The sequence below is a fragment of the Onychostoma macrolepis genome, chromosome 03, assembly GCF_012432095.1.
Source record: "Onychostoma macrolepis isolate SWU-2019 chromosome 03, ASM1243209v1, whole genome shotgun sequence".
NCBI lineage: Eukaryota > Metazoa > Chordata > Actinopteri > Cypriniformes > Cyprinidae > Onychostoma > Onychostoma macrolepis.
Window position 1 is genome coordinate 54,098,591 of NC_081157.1, and position 21,473 is coordinate 54,120,063.

Consider the following 21,473-nt stretch of genomic DNA (forward strand, 5'->3'; position numbering starts at 1 on the left):
ACCGTGAGTTCAGTAAGAGCAAGTTCTGACACGTTTCACAAAATATAAACAGCACTTCATTACGCTCAGGTATCGTGTCACTAAATATAAATAATATAAATAACTTTAGCATGATTTAAACACTCAGTCGGTCAGAGGATCAGAGGAAGTGAACGAACACAGGAAGAGCTGATCGTATTTAAAGAAAGAGTCGAGAGCATATAATGAAGAGGAAGACTGACAGAAAGAGAAGATGGCTGATGAGTGTGATCTGTGTCTGCTGGGACTCATCTTTCTATCTTCACTTCTCTCAGGTAAAGAAATCTGTCTTTTCTCTACAAGACATTTAGTTTAATTAGTCTGAGAAAGAGTTCATTTCAACATGATCAGTTCATTCTTGTGTTACATAAAGAACATACTGGATTATTCCTGAATGAACTAAAACTAGACCGTTTCACTCTCAAACATCTGATGCTGAATTATCTTCATATCAAGAGTGTGTTTGTGATTTCAGCAGCTCTCTGATAAAGAAAAATAGCTTCTTCTGGAGAGTGTGTTGTTCACATTAAGTGAGGAAACAACACTGTATGATCTGAATCTTCTGCTTTTCATGCTGCTGTGTTAGAGGTTATCATTTATTAATATATAATATGATGATCACTCAGATGTTCTTGTGTTTCAGGTTCCAGTGAAGTGGATGTGACTCATGTGTTCATCAGTTCTGGTCAAAATGTCCGTCTGTCCTGTAATAATGCTCTTCATGACTGCAAATCAACTACATGGACCTATAACAGATTCAGTCATTCAGCAGCAGTTGAACTGATTGGTTTAGGGATAAAGAAAGACACAGAGAGACATGAGAGACTGAGTCTGGGGTCTGACTGCTCTCTGAACATCAACAACATCACAGAAGAAGATTATGGACTTTACAGCTGCAGACAATATGTGAATAATCAACAACAAGGAACTGATGCTGGTGTGTATCTGCATGTTCTTCATGGTAAGTTTATGATTATATGATCAATTTAAAAAGGGTAAGTTGTTGATTTAAACTCTGATGATGATTGAAGAGTGTGTGATGTGTGTGTTATTCTGTGTTTCAGTCTCTTCATCTTCATCATCCTCACAGACTGAGATCAGTGCAGGCCGCTCTGTGACTCTCTTCTGTCAGCTGTATTCATATTCAGATGCTGGAGTCTCTTGTGATGATTGGATGCGTTCTGAGGGAATTGAGCTGTTCTGGGTGAATCAGGCTGGTGTTAAACTGAAGATATCAGACTCCAGATATCAGATATCAGCATCAGATCACTGTAACATCACTCTGACTACAACACTCCTGAATGAAGATCACAACAGAGAGTGGAGATGCAGTGTTACTCACAGAGATCGAGTCCAGAGCTCAGTCACATATACTGTCAAGAGTTCAGGTCAGAAAACAATCTCATGATCAGTTACTGAAGAGTCTCTGTTAGATCTGATAATATAATGATGCTAGAGTTATCTTGTGTGTTTACTAATTAAAATATGATAATCATATTCTCTTGTTCATGTTAATAAATGCATGTAAACACAATGGACTACGATGAGTACAAGCTCCACTCTTCAGCACAATTGTTATGTGTTTGATGTTTAAACGGGATGATACCATAACATTTATATGAGACAATTGTTACTGGATGTGGTGTAAAAAAAACAAGTATTGCCAAAAAAAAAGATCTTTACTGGACGCTTTGTAAACAAATACAAATAATATGTACAAAGGGGAAATAAATTAGGAAATTTAACACAGGGGGGAAAAAAAAAAAACAGTGTCACCCAAATTAAAGAAATAAACAAGACAAAACAATCCTTATAGCTAACCTCTAAACTGACTAACCAAAAGAAATATGAAAATAAAACCGAATTCTTCAGCGTATACGACGCTCAAACTAAACTACATTAAACTACAAACAAAAATACAAGGGTGGCGTAACACTCAGAAAACTAATCTAACAAAGTACAAACTAACCTAATCAAAAACAAGCGAACAGTATCACAACAGTTGACTAGGTATACGAATCATCGCCGAGAGACATGTTTGATTAAATAGTTCAATACACCAAACTGCATTCTTTACTCTGAACTTGACCCGTAATAGGACTAAAACTCCAACACTGACATCGGCGTTATCTTTTCCGAAGGATTCGATACGAGTCAATAGCCAAAGAACAAATCTATAAATAAAGCCAAGCATAACTCCATAAGGCAAAATACATTAAGGGAGACAATTGGCGTCGACACAAGACTGCTGATCGCGTTGGAAGCACAAGGTACGCACACACAATCAACCCGCGTCCTCAAATACAGCTGGCACTTCAGCAGATGGGCAGAACATCGTGACGTCAGAATGATGATTGGCAGTCAAATCCGCCAATAAACACCAACCTAGAAGCGGAGCAAAAAGCACAAAAAAATACAGGAGAGCGAGAAAAAGAAACAATATACACAAACACACGTGGAACGTACTGAAGAGTCTCTGTTAGATCTGCTAATATAATGATGCTAGAGTTATCTTGTGTGTTTACTAATTAAAACGTGATAATCATATTCTACAGTTTGATTAATCTGAACTAACATTCATCTTCACAGCTCGAGATGATCCAGCGTCACCAGTGATTCCAGTCCACAACACAAAATCAACTACAACGACACCAATAACTTCTACACAAGGTACAGACAAACAATGATCTTTCACTGTTCTGAGTTTCACTGGATCCTCTCTTGTTCATGTTAATAAACACATCACAATCACAATGACTACAATGAGTACAAGCTCCACTCTTCAGCACAATGATAACCAAAAACACAGACATGAATAATCTGCTCAATATAACTGCGCTGGTATAACTAAAACACTGATTAGTTCAACTGAAAACAAATGATTCATTTTACATTATCAAGTAAAACAAACAGATACAAGAGAGATAGCTTTTTTCTATTTTTTTAAACTGAAAGAGTTTTTTATTTAATATACTTCAGTTTCTCTAGTTCAACTTAATTGTATGTTCTTCACATTTAATGGCAATTTCCACAAAAAAAACAAAAAACAAAACAAAAAAAAAGCATGCAGTCTGTATCGAGGCAAAATCACTTGTTTTAGGTATAGCCTGATTTGTGAAAATGTTCACAATTATTATTATTTTTTTCATGTTTCATCGTTTCTCATTGCATTAATCTTGTCTAATAATGATAAAGTGACTGAGCCACTGAATAACGGTTCAAGCTTGTCTTTTAACCCTTGCTTGAGTCCTCAAGTAAACATCTTTACAGAGAAACCAGGGTTACAGGCTTCAGAAGCACATTATCATTCAACACACAGCGTGTAATGGGAGTAAAACACTCTTTACAGACAGATTGATAAAAAACTTTCATAAAATTATTTCAGAGTAATTAACAGAGTAATTAGGTTAATATTAACCTAGATGACATTAAATTAACAGCTGTCTAATGCTTAAATATGTAACTCTCAAAACAATAATAACATCCTATAATACAGTGTTCAGTGAAGAAACTGATCACTGATCAGACTGTCTGATTCTGTATGAGCTTCGACTGATAACGAGAACTGCTGAAACAAACACACGAGTCAAACAGGGACAAATTCTTATTACTTCAATGCTTTTTTTTTTGTTTTTTTGTTTTTCAATATGTGGTGTATATGAACTAAAAATACATCCTTTATTTGTACAGAAAGTGAGTATTCATTAAACACCCCAAACTCTGAGAGGACTGCAGCTGCACACACACCTGTATTTACTGAACAACAAGGTATGCATGTATTTCTTTATTATTTCAGTGCTTTACAGTGCCAGCTACAGATCAAGAGCTTATCAAACATTATTGAATGTGTTGACCTCAATCATTTGCTTTCCTCACATATAAAACCTGATGCAAATATATTCTTTAGTTGTATATATCTATGATAGAATTGAGGGGTTGAGCGTAAATGTTTAAATTATAAACATACAAAGTCATTCCATGTTAGCGCCATAATTGATTGTGATGAAGTAGATATCCCGCTGGGTACAACACACACACACAGCTGACTTCCCCTCCCCACTGTTTGGTTGCCAGCCGAGCGGGTGAAACAGCCCATGGACAGTTCCATGCAATACATTACTCTGTTCCAGATTCATCCCGATCATACATACTACATGCATTGTCTTGTCTGTCATGTATTTCGTGTTTGTTTGTCATGAGTGTTTGGCGTGGTCAGTCTTGCTGGGGACGCTGGGAAAAAACAGAGCGATTGAGCGTCAACCGCTTATGACATCATCGAAACCAGTGTTTAATGTGTTGAAGACTGACGAATACAAAAGAGAAACATAGTCATGTGTATTATTGGTTTTATTTTGTGTTTATTATGTTGAAATTACGTTTGTGTTCATAAAATATGTCTATTGTGTTTATGTACGGAGGTTATTAGAAAATGTAGTGTTTTAAAAATGGTACGTCTAAAGAAGGGGCGGAGTCTGGCCTATAAAAAGGGAGGCCAGACTCACATTTATCACTTGTTAACCAAGTCGAGCGTGCAACAGTAGTGCCGTGAGCAAACACCCAGCAAAGCGAGTATATTGAAGATACCCTTTGTATATATACGTTTCATATTTATTTTCCAGTTTGTTGTTTCTTTGCTACTTTGTATTTTCTAGGGTGTTTTGGTGATTACACTGTATATATTTCTTCACGCCATCAATCGTGAACTTTTGTACCTGCGGTGCTGTAAATAAACTACACCTTGCACGAAAGTGCTTCTGTGGGTAGAGCCATCATTTTACATCTCTTACGGACACTTTCCTCGTCCCAAGCGAGTTGGTGCTTCTCGCGGTATCACACTGATATAAACTGATAACTGATATTATTCTGGACTACAGCAGCTTGGGAAACAAATGTCTTAATGCTGTCTTCTTTCACTAATGTATGATTTTTCTATTTCCATTTTGTTTTAACAGTAACGTCAGCTACAGCAACAACACTGAATCCAGACACTGCACCAATCTCTCTGAAAGAAGGTGTGTTTGTACATCTTCCTCATTTCAGACTCTGAATTCACACTAGAATCAGTATCTAAATGTACTGAATCCTCTCTGAGTTATTAGAGCAGCTGATCACAAACTTTAACTCAAGCCACGCTTCATCTGAAATCTACATCAGATTCACATTTCATTCTCTCGTACATCACCTACAATCCTTAAACATGAAAACTAATACTGTTATGTGAAAAGATACTCTATTACATGTCGAAGAGACATCATTCATATCCAGAAGATCCTAAACAATCATGTCTATAATTATTATGTCTAAAGAAGGGGCGGAGTCTGATGCGAGCGTGCAACAGTAGTGCCGTGAGCAAACACCCAGCAAAGCGAGTATACTGAAGATACCCTTTGTATATTGTGACGGGGTGGAAGAATCACGCGACAAGGAGAGCTCAAATAAATACCCCGGAGGGTGGATTTATTCAACAGTGGGGTGAGTGAGATAGGTGCAGGGTGGCTGGAAGCGGCGGTGTGGTGCTCTCTTGTGCGGGGTTCTGGCTTGGGCGGTGGCAAAGTCCGTGGTGCCCTCGTCAGGGCTGGGTCGGTCGGTCACTCGCTTGCCTCTGTAGGAGAGAGAGAGATCAAACACACACATTAAGTCTCGATAGGGAGAAAGTCCGCTCTCCTCTCACCCAGCCGCTTCTGGCTTATATGGTCGGGGTTTGATGAGTGTCAGGTGTGACCGGCCCGGCCCTGATGAGCTGGCACAGGTGTTCCGTCTTTGTCTCCAGGGCAACGCTGATGAGAACTCGATACTGTCACACTCCCCCTAAGCGTTGTCCTGGTCCTGGAGGAAAGATAAGACGACAGTAAGGAAACTGGGGGTGGGTGGGGAGTGACCCCTGACAGACCTGCGTAAGCTGACCAGATCTGAGAGAGTCCGTCGGCATTGGCGTTGGAGGCTCCGGCTCGGTGGCGGACAGTGAAACAGAAGTCCTGGAGCGCGAGGAACCAACGCGTCACCCGGGCGTTGGTGTCTTTGGCCCTTGCCATCCACTGCAGGGGAGCGTGGTCTGTGAGCAGGGTGAACTTTCGGCCCAACAGGTAATAGCGCAGCTCCAGGACTGCCCACCGGATAGCCAGAGCCTCTTTCTCCACGGTGGCGTAGTTTTTCTCGGCCTTGGTCAGCTTCCTGCTGATGTATAGGACAGGGTGTTCCTCACCTTCCTGGACTTGGGACAGGACGGCTCCCAACCCTGTCTCGGATGCGTCCGTCTGCAGCAGAAAGGGCAGCCAAGTCCGGGCTCAGAGGGACTGGCTCCTCGGTGAGAGTGCGTTTGATTCGCTGGAACACTTCCTCCATTTCTGGGCTCCACTGTAAGCGTTCGGGCTGCCCCTTTCTGGTCAGGTCTGTCAAGGGGGCGGCTATGGAGGAAAAGTTGGGGATAAAACAGCGGTAGTAGCCAGCCAACCCCAGAAACGCTCGTACCTGGGACTTCGTGGTGGGCCGTGGGGCGTCGCGAACCGCCGTTACCTTCCTCTCTTGGGGCCGGATTAGGCCCCGTCCGACTTGGAAGCCCAGGTACTTGGCCTTGAAGAGCGCTATGTGACATTTTCCGGGGTTGGCGGTGAGTCCAGCACCCTCCGCAGACGGTCCAGGTGGTCCTCCCAACGCTCCGAGTGGATTACCACGTCATCAAGATAGGCGGCTGCATATTTTTGATGTGGACGAAGGACGATGTCCATGAGTCGTTGGAATGTCGCTGGAGCCCCGTGAAGGCCGAAGGGAAGGGTCCGGTATTGCCAGTGCCCGGAGGGGGTGGAAAAGGCTGTCTTCGGCTTGGCCGCGTCGGAGAGGGGCACCTGCCAGTATCCTTTTGTGAGGTCTAGGGTGGAAATATACCGAGCCCTTCCCAGGCGGTCCAGAAGTTCGTCCACTCGGGGCATTGGGTAGCCGTCGAACTCTGACACTTCATTCGGTCGTCGAAAGTCGTTGCAGAAGCGGAGGGTGCCATCGGGTTTTGGGACCAGGATGATGGGGCTGGACCACGGGCTGCGGGATGGTTCAATTACCCCCAACTTCAGCATTTGTTGGATCTCCTCCTCAATAGCCTGCCGACGAGCCTCAGGGATCCGATAGGCCGCTGTCTTCACGATCACTCCAGGTGGTGTTCGGATGTCATGCTGGATTAGCTGGGTTTTCCGGGACAGAAGAGAACACATCCGCGAACTGACCGACCAGGTGCTGCAGCTCAGCCTTCTGGGTTGCCGATAGGTCGGGGTTGGTATCCACTAGGACGGGCGACACGGCGGCAAAGGCAGCTGTTTCCTCTCTGGTCCCCACCCACTTCTTCAGCAGATTGATATGGTATAATTGTTGAGGGCTCCGCTTCCTGGTTGCTGCACTCGGTATGTGGCCGGACCTATTTTCTCTGTAACGGTGTATGGCCCTGCCAGGTGGCCAGGAACTTGCAAGCGGAGGTGGGGACCAGTACCATGACCCGGTCGCCTGCCTGGAACTCCCGAGGCTGAGCTGGCCTGTTGTAGTGGCGAGCTTGGGCCTGTTGTGCTTTGGCCAGATGCTCCCGGACTAATGGCATGACGCTGTCTATTCGGTGCCTCATCTCGGAGACATGCTCGACGAGGGACCGTGTGGGTGGGTTGTTGGCGTTCCCAAGCCTCCTTAGCGACGCCGAGCAGTCCCCGAGGTTGTCTTCGAAAAGGAGCTCAAACGGAGTGAAGCCTGTGGACGCCTGTGGAACTTCCCGAATCCCAAAAGGACGTAAGGCAGCATCTGGTCCCAGTCTCGCCGGTCTTCAGCGGCGACCCGCTTCAGCATTTGCTTCAGGGTTTGGTTAAACGCTCCACTAGGCCGTCCGTCTGGGGATGGTACACTGTTGTCCTTATTTGCTTCACCCGGAGCAGGCGGCAGAGGTCAGCCATTAGCCGGGACATGAACGGTGTTCCCTGGTCGGTCAGGATCTCGGATGGGATGCCAACCCGGCTGGACAACAGGAAGAGCTCCTGCGCGATGGTCTTGGCATTGGCTTTCCTGAGGGGATGGCTTGAGTGCACGGGTGGCATAATCCACGATAACGAGGATGTGTTCATGCCCCCGGGCTGACTTTGGCAACGGCCCTACCAGATCCATCCCGATGCGCTCGAAGGGCACCTCGATGATGGGTAAGGGTATGAGCGGCGAGGGGGGAGGGTGGTACGGTGACGTTTTTTGGCAGTCGGGGCAGGCCTGGCAGAATCGCTTGACTGCCGCTTCCAAGCCGGGCCAGTGAAAGCGATCCCGTATCCGCTGTATGGTATTTCCTGCCCCGAGATGTCCTGCTAGTGGGTGAGCATGAGCCAGGTGCAGGACGGCTTCCAACTTTGACCGTGGAACCACGAGTAGTTTTTTTCTTCTCCCCCCTTCGCTCGGCGACACAGTAGAGCAGGCCGTTCTCCACAATAAAGTGGGGGAGAGGATGGGGTTTGGGTCGGGTGTCCTTTCCCTCAAGGACGCGCACCTGGGCCCAACAGTGCTTGAGATTCTCGTCCTCTCGCTGGGCCTGACCAAATGAGCCCCCCCCCGTAACCTGTTGGAAGACATCAAAGAAAAGGTTAGTATCAGGGGGGGGGGACTCACCATCTCTCCCAGTGTCCGAAGCCAAGAGAACGGGACGGCCGCGGGGTCTCCTGCTTGCGTGCTCATTGAGTGAGCACCCACTCATTCGGGAACTTTTGTACCTGCGGTGCTGTAAATAAACTACACCTTGCACGAAAGTGCTTCTGTGGGTAGAGCCATCATTTTACATCTCTTACGGACACTTTCCACGTCCCAAGCGAGTTGGTGGTTCTTGCGGTACGACACTGATATAAACTGATAACTGATATTATTCTGGACTACAGCAGCTTGGGAAACAAATGTCTTAATGCTGTCTTCTTTCAGTAATGTATGATTTTTCTATTTCCATTTTGTTTTAACAGCTGTAACGTCAGCTACAGCAACAACACTGAATCCAGACACTGCACCAATCTCTCCGAAAGGTGTGTTTGTACATCTTCCTCATTTCAGACTCTGAATTCACACTAGAATCAGTATCTAAACGTACTGAATCCTCATTTCAGACTCTGAATTCACACTAGAATCAGTATCTAAACGTACTGAATCCTCTCTGAGTTATTAGAGCAGCTGATCACAAACTTTAACTCAAGTCACGCTTCATCTGAAATCTACATCAGATTCTCATTTCATTATCTCGTGCATCACCTACAATCCTTAAACATGAAAACTAATACTGTTATGTGAAAAGATACTCTATTACATGTCGAAGAGACATCATTCATATCCAGAAGATCCTAAACAATCATGTCTATAATTATTAGGTATAGTCTATAAATTGAGGTTCAGTCTGTTAGTGTTCAGATGACTTTCAGCTCAAATAAACAACTCTCTGGAAAACTTGATACTGATTGGTCAGTTGTAGCATTCAGTCATCAGATATCCCCTAATATTCACCGTTGTCCACGGCAACACTGTATATCAGACACCGGCCTGATTATTAGCAGCACTGAAACCAGCATTACTTTCACACAAACACAACCTGACCATCATGTGTCTCAGTTATAGACTGTAGTGAAGACGACCTCCGAGAACGTCAGGATTAATAATGCTGTAATATTGATGCAGTGTTCACAATGTTGTTATTAACTTTTTACTGTAATATAGACTTCATCGCTACTGAACTGTGAATGACAGTAGATCAGAGAACGAGCACAGCTGTAATAAACTTACTGTAAATCCTCATCACAAGTATCAGTTTTTCATGATAAACAAGGATAATTATGCTATTAAATGTGTCATTTATCATTGTATTGGTAGTTTGTTATTGTTCAGTATTTGGTTAAACACAGTAATGCTGAATGTGTCTCTCTCAGTGATTGTGATTGTTGTCGGCGCTTCATTCGCTCTTCTCATTCTTGCTCTGATTATTTGGCTGATTCATAAAAAAAGAGCCGGTGAGTTTGAAGAGTTTCTCATATTCAGACAAAAAATACAAAACATCTGACTAAGCATTTACAGATGTGTGTTTGATCATAACTATTCCCATCACATTATGTTTCAGGTGTCAGAAGAGCGACTGATGACTCTGTGGTGAGTTTTGTAGGTTGATCTATGAGTTATTAATAACCATAAGCTGCACAGAGGACTGACTCTGAAATATCACACTCATATTAGTCACATTAGATCAGGACAAGTTACTATATTTCTACTGTTTCTGCTGTAAAGCTCACAGATAGAAATACATATAACAGAATCAATGACACAATCAACATTTCCATTCATCCTCCTCACAGTGAACAATATGATTCATCTTCAGTAATGTGTGTATATTTCATATCTGTGTATATTTGACAGTTAATTTTCTGTCATTGGTCTGTCATCCTAACATCATGTCTGTATAATAGATTTTCACTAAACCTGAAGGTTTTACACATATTTGAGCGAAACATTTTCAGCTGGTGTGTAAAATAATGAGTCTGCTTCACACAGTAGTGATGGACGGGCCTTTAACAGCTTGATTTGCTGTATTTTCATTGATGTTTAGGAGCAGACAGATGATGTGACTTATACTGAAGTTACTGCGTACAGTAAAAACAGAGACAAAAAGAAGAAGGTGAGCAAACACTTCTTGATCTTCCATCAGTGTCTTCTCTCAACATGACCTGAATCAGTTTTATTACATGCAGTTCTTCTCAATCTGTGTCTTGAACTGAGCTCAGACTGCATGCTGTAATAATTGTGCATTAAAACAGTGACTGTGATGTTGATTCAGGTTCGCTGTGATGATAAAGTGACTTATGCTTCCATCAGATGATCAAAAGCTGGAGATCAGCAAAACTGCAGTCAACTTTATGCCTCTGTGAACAAGAACCATCACAAATCAGACAAATAATTATACAGACACCACACGAGCAGAGGAAGATGAACCTTATATAACATGTTAAGAAACAAGCTCTGATTTATTTGTAGTTTTTGGTTATTCTGCTCAGTTTGTCATGTTGTTGTACAGTAGCTGTCTGTGTGTGTTTATTATTAATTCAGGATATGCAGAGTAACGTAACAAACGGAGGACAGTTTTACACTCTTAGATCGGTCTCATTAAATCATCTAGAGCCGGTTGTTCAAAAGTAATCTTGATCATATTTCAGCTGTTGGATCAAATTTTGAAAATGTGTTGTTCAAAAAAAAAAAAAAAAAAAAAGGATTCTGAAATCGGATTAGATCACAAAATCTTGGTTTTGATCAGAATCAGATCGTCAGTTTGTGTTGTTCAAAAGTAAGATTGGGATACCTTTGATCCAAAAAGTCAGGATCGCACTGATCCCAGCAGAAGGGTGGATTTCAGGAACACAAATGAAGTAAACTTTAAAACTGGTCCAAAATACAACATTTGTTACAATACTGGATAGCAAAACATGATTTCTAAATTCAGATTATACTGATCCAGACTGATCTTCTTGAACAACTGGCCTCTATTGTCTAAAGCAGCTAATTAAAGGTGCAGTACGAGATCTTGGAAAATGCTAACTTTAGCCTGATAGCACTGAACGCGAACGTCCCACCCTCCCTGCGATCGCCATCCAAAGCCACGCCCCCTGAACACATATAAGCTCACAGACCGAATAACAGAGACAACATTACTACAATAGGCTACATCAGAGCTTCCCAATCCCAGTCCTCGCCATGATTCCAGTTCGAAGCGAGCGTATATGTTACATACAAATGGGATTAAAGTGTGCGAGACATAAATTGAAATAGTATTTATTTACAGAGGTATATTATGTCACACTTCTCAAGTAAGATTCGTCTGTGTGAAGATGCTGCGCAGCGCAAATAACAGCGCTGGGCATCATGTGTCATTCACCGGTGAGAAAGGTTTATAGTTGCTCTATCTGCACAGCGTACGTGATCGCGCTCATGACGTATCGTGTCCGCGCGAACCGGGTGCGCAGTGGTATGCAAATACATACGCTGACAGGCAGGTAGGAAAGCCAATTAAAACGCTCGGACCGGAGCGGTTTGATTGGATGAACATTTCTTGGTCCCACGCCTTCCACAGAATATATAAATGCATTTAGACCACTTATCTTAATGATTGCTATCGGGATCTGAAGAGACTTTCAACCAGAATAACAAAAAATGTTTCTGAAGACAATCACCTATTGCACCTTTAACTCTCAGCTTGCACTAATTATGAGAACAGGTAAAGCTACACGATGAAGTGAGTGTTTATTACAATATGACAGCAATGACAATCTGGTGTTTGAACCATTTGAGCAGCTGTTTGTAATATTATGTTTTATTTGTCAACAATAAAAAGCCTTTATCAAACACGTATATGTATGGTGTTATTATCCATCATTATTATATAAGCTAGGTCAAGATAAATCTGTTCATTTCTGCTGGATCTGTCAGTTTTTCTAAGTGTCAGTTGATTATTATTCAGCAAACACAAACTATATAAAAACAGCAGTATTTCCAGCTCAGAGTCTGAATTCACTCGCTCGAGTCCAGTGGACTGTATTAGTGGACTAATGTAGGGAATATGAATGAGGTTATAGGGCAGGGGTCTTCAACTAAAACGGCTTGAGGTCCAGTAATGAACCCTCCCCACCAGCCGAGGTCCGGACAATTATCTGCAGGATATTTAAGCTTAATTTCAAGACTTTTAAAGACCTTTTTTAAGACCTGCACAAAAAAACCCAAAAACAAATAAAAAATAAAATGACTGTAAAAAGCATGATATACCAAAAACAATAAAGTATTATATTAATTAAATAACACATAAACATATTTTACTGCCTTAATTGTTTACATTTATAACACATTATCTTCTTGTTGTGGGATTACAAATTTATTTAAATGTTTAATTTAGATCCCTATGTAATAGTGTACAAACTGAAGAAGTTATATACATTGTATTTAGCATTTATGGTGAAGATGATGACATCAGATGAACGATTCAAGAGGTCCCTGCCAGTTCCTGTTCTCTTATTGTAAGTGAAATGAGCCAGACGACGGAGACTCTTGCCTTTTGTTTGTAATTGCTCTTGCTGCCCCTGCGCCCGTCTTTGGGCAGTTAGGCTGATTAGATTAGGAGTCGTTAAATGGGGCAGTATGCTATACCTGAATACTTCATTTGCATGTCTTAAGGTTGTCACCCAGGTGCTTGGGTTTCATTCCTAAGCACTGCCCCCTAAATGTATATAAACTACAATGTATCACTGCTTTAAGTTAGATTTTCGATGACTACAGCTACCGACAGCTTGTGTTCTCAATAAAAGAATCCTGCTGAAGATACAACCCGAAGTCTCCTGGTCTTCACTTCTGAGTTGCCTAAACTTTAGAAGACATAGGTTTACAACATTGTCGATCCACCGGTTCACATTTACAACTCTGCGTGTTTGCTGCTTAAAAACATGGGTTGATTTTCACATTGGCCTTTGACAACAGCAGACGTTCAGCTGATTGAAAATGGAAAACCCTTCTCTTCCAGCAGGTGGCGCTTTGGGAACGGCAGCAGCACACAAAGCCCAAGAGACAGACTCCACAAAGCAGCGAAGCAGATGACTTTGATATGTGCAGCGCTCATATTTATTCAATGAATAGCCTTTTTAAGTTTAATCGCAATTCTTGTCTTTCAGTCCCCACGTTTAAGACGTCCTGAAATCACAATTAAGGCTTTCTTGTAACATGTAAGATTTTTTAAGGACCCGTCAACTTTCCTAATGTTTGAAAATGCCATTGTTTTTCAGCCACTGAAAGTTTGATCTGTCTGTGCACAGACTCATCACTGCACGCACGACTGCACCCAAACAGCTCTAGAGCTGACCTTGATCTGCTAGATATCAATTTGATTTAGTAGAAATTAGCGTTTGGTATTTATTTCATTATGTCAAAAGCCTTCACGGATTCGGACCAGAGTCCACTACCGTAAAGACTACAAAAGCTGCGCCGGTTGAAATAGAAGCGCCCCGTCAGGCTTTAAATCTTAACCTTCTGTTTTGGCTGCAGGTCCGGGTCAATATGAGACGATTTCTGGGTCCGGACCCGGCCGCGGTCCGCCTGTTAGTGACCTATGGTATAGGGTATGATTTCACATACAGCCGGAGTATTTTACTATATAGGGAGCCCCCAGCTGTGTGTATATATCAATGATAACAACAAATATAACACATTTTTCATGTCATGTAATGATTTTCATGAAGCCTTAACTTCAACTGCACACAGAGATTATGATTCTTTAAAATATGCCAGTGATAGCATACTTCTAGCTTTCTTCATGTCTGAAACCAGTGTGCTCAAAGCAGTGGCTGCAAAAAAAAAAAAAAAAAGGCTGGTCACTGGTGTGTGTGTGTGTGTGTGTGTGTGTGTGTTGGGTTAAATGAGAGCATAAATTCTGAGTATGGGTAATTATAATTGGCCACACGTCACGTCACTTTATAATATTTTCAGAGCGCTGATCTCACTCTTGAGGTTTGGAAACATGTTATTGTTGGCTGTTTGTTTGACGCACAGGTAATTAAAGAAAGAAGAGGAACTGCATCTGAAGCCACACACAGCTGTTGATCTCTGAACCCAGTTTGGACTGATGGCTGTGAATTCTCACACATTCACGGAGCGATTACATGACACCATATTCAACAACAACAACAAAAAAATTTCCATGCATTTTTTTTTTTTTTTTGGCTATTCATTTACACAACAGTTTAAGGGGTCTTCAACTAAAACGGCTTGAGGTCCAGTAATGAACCCTCCCCACCAGCTGAGGTCCGGACAATTATATATAAAAAACAATTGATGGTTTTTGCCAGGCCAGTGTATCTGCAGGATATTGAAGCTTAAATTCAAGACTTTTAAAGACCTTTTTTAAGACCTGTGTGCTCAAAGCAGTGGCTGCAAAAAAAAAAAAAAGGCAGGTTACTGCTCTCTCTCTCTGTGTGTGTGTGTGTGTGTGTGTGTGTGTGTGTACCTGTTTTTCTATTCAGGTGGGGACTTAAACCTGAATACACACAGACTCATGGGGACTCGTGTCACGGTGGGGACTAAATTGAGGTCTCCACGGGTAAACAAGCTAATAAATCACACAGAATGAAGTTTTTTGAAAATCTAAAAATGCCTGTAGTTTCCTGTAAGGGGTAGGTTTAGGTGTAGGGTTGGTGTAGGGCAATAGCACATACAGATTGTACAGTATAAAAACCATTACGCCTATGGAGAGTCCTCACAAGGATAGCAAACCAGACATGTGTGTGTGTGTGTGTGTGTGTGTGTGTGTGTGATGGGTTAAATTAGAGCACAAATTCTGAGTGGCCACACGTCACGTCACTTTATAATATTTTCAGAGCGGTGATCTCACTCTTGAGGTTTGGAAACATGTTATTGTTGGCTGTTTGTTTGACGCACAGGTAATTAAAGAAAGAACAGGAACTGCATCTGAAGCCAAACACAGCTGTTGATCTCTGAACCCAGTTTGGACTGATGGCTGTGAATTCTCACACATTCACGGAGCGTTTACATGACACCATATTCAACAAAAAATATATGTATATATTTTTTCATGCATTTTATTTATTTTTTGGCCATTCATTTACACAACAGTGAAAGCAATAGTGGTAATAAAAAGGGTAGCAGTAGTTGTGAAAGTCTTATCGGCTCCATTCAGAGTCTGAGTCCCAGTGTTCATCTACTGTGGAAGCTCTGCTCTCTGTGTAACTGAGCATGTTCCTGTGGGCTGTACTCTCAGTGTGACATGTTTCTGCAGTATTTTCAGAGCTGTGATCTCACTGTTGTTACTGCGATCATCTCTGAACCCAGATCAGATCAGACTGATGATGGCTGTGAATCTGCTCTTCATGTGATTGTCTGTCTGAACACCGGAAGCTGATGAGCAGAGGAGGAGCTGATGATGTTAAAGAGAGAAAGACTGACAGAAAGAGAAGATGGCTGATGAGTGTGATCTGTGTCTGCTGGGACTGATCTTTCTCTCTTCACTTCTCACAGGTAAACACATTTCTTCACGCTCTTTAAAGAGTTTGAACATGCTTTATTCTTCCTGACAGTCATGTTCTGATCTCAGACTGAAATCTGACTCTGAGAATGACCTGCTGTCACAGGAGTTTGATTATGAAGCTGTTATGGATTATTCCTGAATGAACTAAAACTAGACCGTTTCACACTCAAACATCTGATGCTGAATTATCTTCGTATCAAGAGTATATATAATATTAGAATAAAATACTCTCCACAAATAACAGGCCAGATTACAGCAAGATTTATATTATTAGTAGTAGTATTAGTATTCATTCTCAGAGGAAGAAGATTAGTTTCACTAGTGGTGGATAGATGAAGCTTCATGAAGCTTTTGAAGCTTTGCAGCCAGATGTGTTGAAAAGTGCTTCATTTCTGGAGGCTTTGAATGCAGGCGAGCGCCACCTGCTGGTCGATGCCAGTAACCTGCAGCAAAACATTATCAGGAGTGTGACAGCCTTAAAATGTGTGCTACATGGTTCAGAAAGACTTGATACAGTAACACACACTCACATGATAAACACATGTAAAATAAACAAATAAAATAAATTATTTTAAGTTATTATGATTCATAATTGTGTAACTTATTATTTGTAAATCAGCGGTCTCAAAGCTCTTCAGTTCAGCTCCAAACAGCTCCGACTCTCTTTATCTGTCATTTGTGTGGAAAGAGTTTTTCACGTCTACAAAGTTTGAAAGTGCATCAGAAAATACACACTGCTGTGAGAGAGTACATGTGCTTTGAGTGTGAGAAGACTCTTACTACAGCGAGCTGTTTAAATCTGCATGAGAGGATTCACACTGGAGAGAAACCGTATCACTGCACTGCATGTGGGAAGTGTTTCAATCAATCTTCTGTTCTACACAGACATATAAAAAACAATCACAGCAAGCAGATCATCTTCAAATCCAGCACTTTCAGGTCTGATTTGTGTCATCACTTGTCTTATAATGCATGTGTGTCACTTACTCTGTCATGAAGAAAAGTAAAAGCATTTTACACACTGTTCTTGTTCAGGAAGCTGAAGAAGAGACTGTAACACTTTTAAGAAAGACAGGTTTATTTTTTATTTTGTTCTTTACTGTTGTTTTTAAAATGACTAGTTATTTTTCCACTTATGATGTATTTAGAAGATGCAGTAAATACTGTCGTGTAGCTCTGCAGCTGATGCTTCTTTGCTTCTCTTGTAAGCAGAGATGGTACCGGCACCTGTTATTAAACTGGTTCAGTTATGAAAGACTGTGTTCTGTTGTTTAGTATCTACAACATTAACCTCTCACAGGACGGATGACACCACAGCCAGACATAACTTCTGACAGCTGTTATTATCCTCCTCACAGTACCGTAACACACACAATATAGCTTCCACACCTGCTTCATGCATCATGTTACCGAATACAACCTAATACTACACCCCCCTTTCCAAATAAGATTCTTTCTCTCTTTCTTTCTTTTGTTTTTGGGAGAGCAAAATAAACTAGCAATGAGGATGTATGTTTTTTTTCTTATGAGACATTTTAAACATTTTTATGTGAATCAAATAACACTTCTGTACATCTTGATTTATTTCACACAAAAGAACAGTAAAACGATTATTGTTGTTTTCTCTCTCGCTAGAAGGATGGGGTGGACTACCCAAACCCTTCAACTGGGTGTTCCAAATCCGCACACTCTGGACTGAGCTGAGACGGAATCACAGGAACTCGTGTTCAGAGTTTCCTTCCCATGAGGAGCTCAGCAGGACTGTAAACACTGGCAAGAGCGGCTGCTCGGGGAGACATTAACGGAAGATAGGGGTCAACAGACTTGTTCAGGAGGTTCTGATTGTCCTCACAGCTCGCTCCACCTCCCCGTTGCTCTGCGGAAAGTGAGGACGCGATGTCACATGGTTGAAACCCCAGTCCTGTGCAAAGACCCAGAAACACTCGGAAGCAAACTGACCTGTTGTCTCAGGTATTCCATGATGTGCATGGATGGATTTTAAGTGCTCAATTACAGCTTCTGCCGTTGTTGACGTCAGTTTGGAAACCTCAAAAAACCTTGAAAAGTAGTCCACAATGACCAAGTAGTGCTTGTTATCTATCTGGAACAAATCAGCTCCTACGGTGGACCACGGCCTCGTTGGAAATTCAGTAGGCAGCATGGTTTCTTTGAAATGTATTCTTTCATGTGCACAAGTGTCACACAGTTCTCAATCATTTTTGCTAGGTCTTTACTGAGACCTGGCCACCAAACTGACTGCTTAGCTCTCTCTGCACTTTGTTATGCCAAGATGAGGCCAATGCCTCCTTCGCTATTTGCGCATAACGCTGCTCTGTGTTACTGAGAGCCTTCAAAGCATATGCCACAGGTTTCCATAAGTGGTCTGCTTGCTTCTGGAGGAGAACAGCACACAGTATGTGTGAAGAGGCATCCGCAGAAACAACTGTATCCCCCGTTAGCTATAGTTACATAATAAAACATGTTTTTTACAGAAAAATCACAAATATACTGTCTAGCGTCTTACACTTTAAGCAATTCAACAGTTCACTCTACAGTAGCTCAACAAACGTGATTTTAACACAAGGAACCGTGTTTTGGTTTGTAATACTCACATTTGTAAACAGCCTCGTCGCTGTTCTCCGCCCTGTACGGTGATGACGTATCCTCTCCCGTGGGCTTCTGGGATAGAAAAGTGTCTGTCGATGAACACTTCAGAATCTGGGCTGAAGCTGTAGGACATCCGGGGATTTCTCGCCTACTCTTTTAGGAATACTTATGATTCAAGCATAATTATTTGCAAGCTTGCTGCTTTTTGCCGACTACACTGTAAAAAATTACTCTGGAGGGTGTTAAATATAACACATCAAATTCAGTTATAGTTTACTTAAGTATATAAGTTAGCAAGTAAAATACAAAATAATGGGTATATTCTACCTACACTATCTCTGTTTTAACAGTAATAACTGCAACACTAAGAAATTCAGTAAAATATACCCCAAAATATTAGCTTTGGCACTGCAAAGTGCATGCGTCAACATCCAGGCGGGAATCGCGGCATTCACGGCAGCAGCGGCACCGCGATTTGTTGAGCTACAGGTAAGTTTTTATTTAACTTGTTGATATAATAACAATGCTGATAGTTTGGTTTTCGCTTACATAATGCACTGACTTGGATTTGAACTTGCAAACCTTTGCAAAATGATTCCACTTGCCACATTTAGCACTGTTTTCCTTTTGCTGGACACGTTTGTCTTCTTTTGTGTTCTTTCTCACAGTATCTGCATGAATTGAGGCGTTCTGCCTGCACGTTGTAAGTTTTTGTGTTGTTCTGACGGCTCTGTCGTATTTTTGCATGCTTTCTTATTGCGTGCACTTGTTGCTCCTGCTCCGCATTCGTGCTTCCACTCGCTATGCTTTTCATCTGGGCTTGTGCAATCTTATGCGATCTGGCAATGTCTACCGCTCTCTCTAACATTAATTCAGCACCCTGATTGAGTAATTTCTCTCAAACTTGTGGGGAATAAATGCCGAAAACGACACGGTCTCTCACCACCTCCTCTGGGTTCGTGTAACCACAGTCTTTAACGAGCAATCTGAGCTCAGTGATGAATTGATCAAATGTTTCCGTGGCAGACTGCATTTTCTCATTGATGAGATTGTTAAGCAATCTCTGATTGGCCTTTGGTACCACGTAAGCTTCAACATGATCATAGTAAGTTTTGAGCAACTTATTAATATTCAAACAGCTTGAATATTACAGTCGTGGTCTTGTCCCGATGGCCAACGAGGTCTTCGGAGGGGATCTGTCTCTGGGGTTCATCTAGGTGTCCTGATCTCCGCTGACGTTCAGGGCTGTAGAGGTCGTCTCTAGGTGCTGATCCACCATCTGATCTGGATACGGACTGGATCTGGTGGCTACGGTGACCTCAGAATAAGAATGAAACAGACTAATATTAGCATAGATGCCACTGAGAACAGTAAAACACATTAGAATTGTAGTAAACACTCTAATCATTTACACACATTACCTGGAATGAAAACAATAAACTCCTGGTCTTGAAAGTACACACAGTATGTAGCTGCAGTGGAGCGGTCTGGTCTCGAGTGTTTGGTGTCGTGGAAGAACTGACCGGGTTTCATCTGAAATCTTGCAATGATAGCAAAGCACCGATTAAACCTTTGGCCACACCCTGATGGAGAAAGAAAAATACATTTTAAGTTCAAAAAATGAAATGATGCCTTTTGAATCATTTACAATATATCAATATCAATATCAGAAAAACAACAGTCAGAGGATTAGAAAAACATATGTAAATTCTGGGTTAACTGTACATTTAAGTAAATGAATAGAAACGCTTTTCACTAGTCATCACTGTGCAGAAAAATATCAGCAAACGCTGCAAAGAATGCTTGAAAAATACACATTCAGCAGATCCTCAGCTTGCTGTTGAACAGTAGGTCTGTTCAGTTCAGTTACTGCAGAAAATCACACGCTCATGCTGACATTTACTTGAACTTACCAACTTTCTCATCGGCTCTAACCGCTCCTTGCTCGTCCAGTCAGAGAAGTGTAATAAAGATGATGTCCACTGTCTTGGACTCCTGGGAAAACTATTACAGAGATCGCACGTACACTGCCGTCCAAACGTTTGGCATCAGTAAGACTTGTGATGTTTTTTAAAGATGTTTCTTATGCTCATCAAGACTGCATTTATTTGACCAAAAATACAGAAAAAAAAACCAAAAACAACAACAACAACAACAAAAAACAACAGTAATCTTGCAAAATGTATAAAATAATGGTTTCTATTTTAATATATTTTTAAATATAATATATTTCTGTGGTGCAAAGCTGAATTTTCAGCATCATTACTCCAGTCTAAAGTGTCACATGATCTTCAGAAATCATTCTAATATGCTGATTTATTATCAGAATTATCAATGTTGGCAACAGTTGTGCTGACAAATATTTTTTTGGAAACTTTTTTTCAGGATTCTTTGATGAATAAAAAGTTCAAAAGAACAGCAGTTGTTATGCAATCTTTTCTAACAATATAAAACTTTGCTCTCACTTCTTATCAATTTAACACATGCTTGCTTAAAAGTTTTAAATTCTTACAAAAAAGAAAGAATACAAATTTACTGACCCCAAACTTTTTAAGTTTATAAATCAGCATATTAGAATGATTTCTGAAAGATAATGTGACACTGAAGACTGGAGTAATGATGCTGAAAATACAGATTTGATCTTTAAAAAAACATAAAACTCGTTCTGACCCGAGCTTTAACAGCAGTGTATGTGAAGGTGAGCAGGTTGTGGTGAACTAACACAGTTCTGAAACAGACTGACAGTGATTTGCTGCCACATACTGTCGCTTTTAGTTTTATATTTAGAGTATCGTTTCTTTTA

At 41.5% G+C, this 21,473-nt stretch overlaps 2 protein-coding genes across 7 annotated transcripts in view; one reads left to right on the forward strand and one right to left on the reverse strand.

Moving 5' to 3' along the window:
• The window catches only part of LOC131535842 (zinc finger protein 501-like), a 515,807-nt gene that overhangs the window by 239,318 nt on the left and 255,016 nt on the right, over window positions 1-21,473 (reverse strand). The gene's annotated exons all lie outside the window — the stretch shown is intronic.
• Window positions 225-12,384, forward strand: LOC131536519 (uncharacterized). 6 transcript variants are annotated; one of them, XM_058769504.1, is made up of 11 exons: window positions 225-293; window positions 662-979; window positions 1,083-1,406; window positions 2,608-2,688; window positions 3,709-3,786; window positions 4,971-5,030; window positions 8,976-9,035; window positions 9,927-10,007; window positions 10,115-10,143; window positions 10,598-10,666; window positions 10,864-12,384. In XM_058769504.1, the coding sequence occupies exons 1-11, from the start codon at window positions 233-235 to the stop codon at window positions 10,987-10,989; spliced, it is 1,287 nt and encodes a 428-aa protein (XP_058625487.1). In that variant the 5' UTR covers window positions 225-232; the 3' UTR covers window positions 10,990-12,384. The 6 variants fall into 6 exon arrangements, with proteins under 6 accessions (XP_058625487.1, XP_058625492.1, XP_058625489.1 ...); XM_058769509.1 differs by having other exon boundaries at window positions 10,826-11,000; XM_058769506.1 differs by lacking the exon at window positions 8,976-9,035.

Excerpts from the sequence above, each read along its gene's own strand:
- LOC131536519 (XM_058769504.1), top strand. The coding sequence starts at position 233 with ATGGCTGATGAGTGTGATCTGTGTCTGCTGGGACTCATCTTTCTATCT. Across the intron at positions 294-661 it reads TCTATCTTCACTTCTCTCAG|GTTCCAGTGAAGTGGATGTG; the intron begins GTAAAGAAATCT and ends CTTGTGTTTCAG. Across the intron at positions 3,787-4,970 it reads TGTATTTACTGAACAACAAG|TAACGTCAGCTACAGCAACA; the intron begins GTATGCATGTAT and ends TTGTTTTAACAG.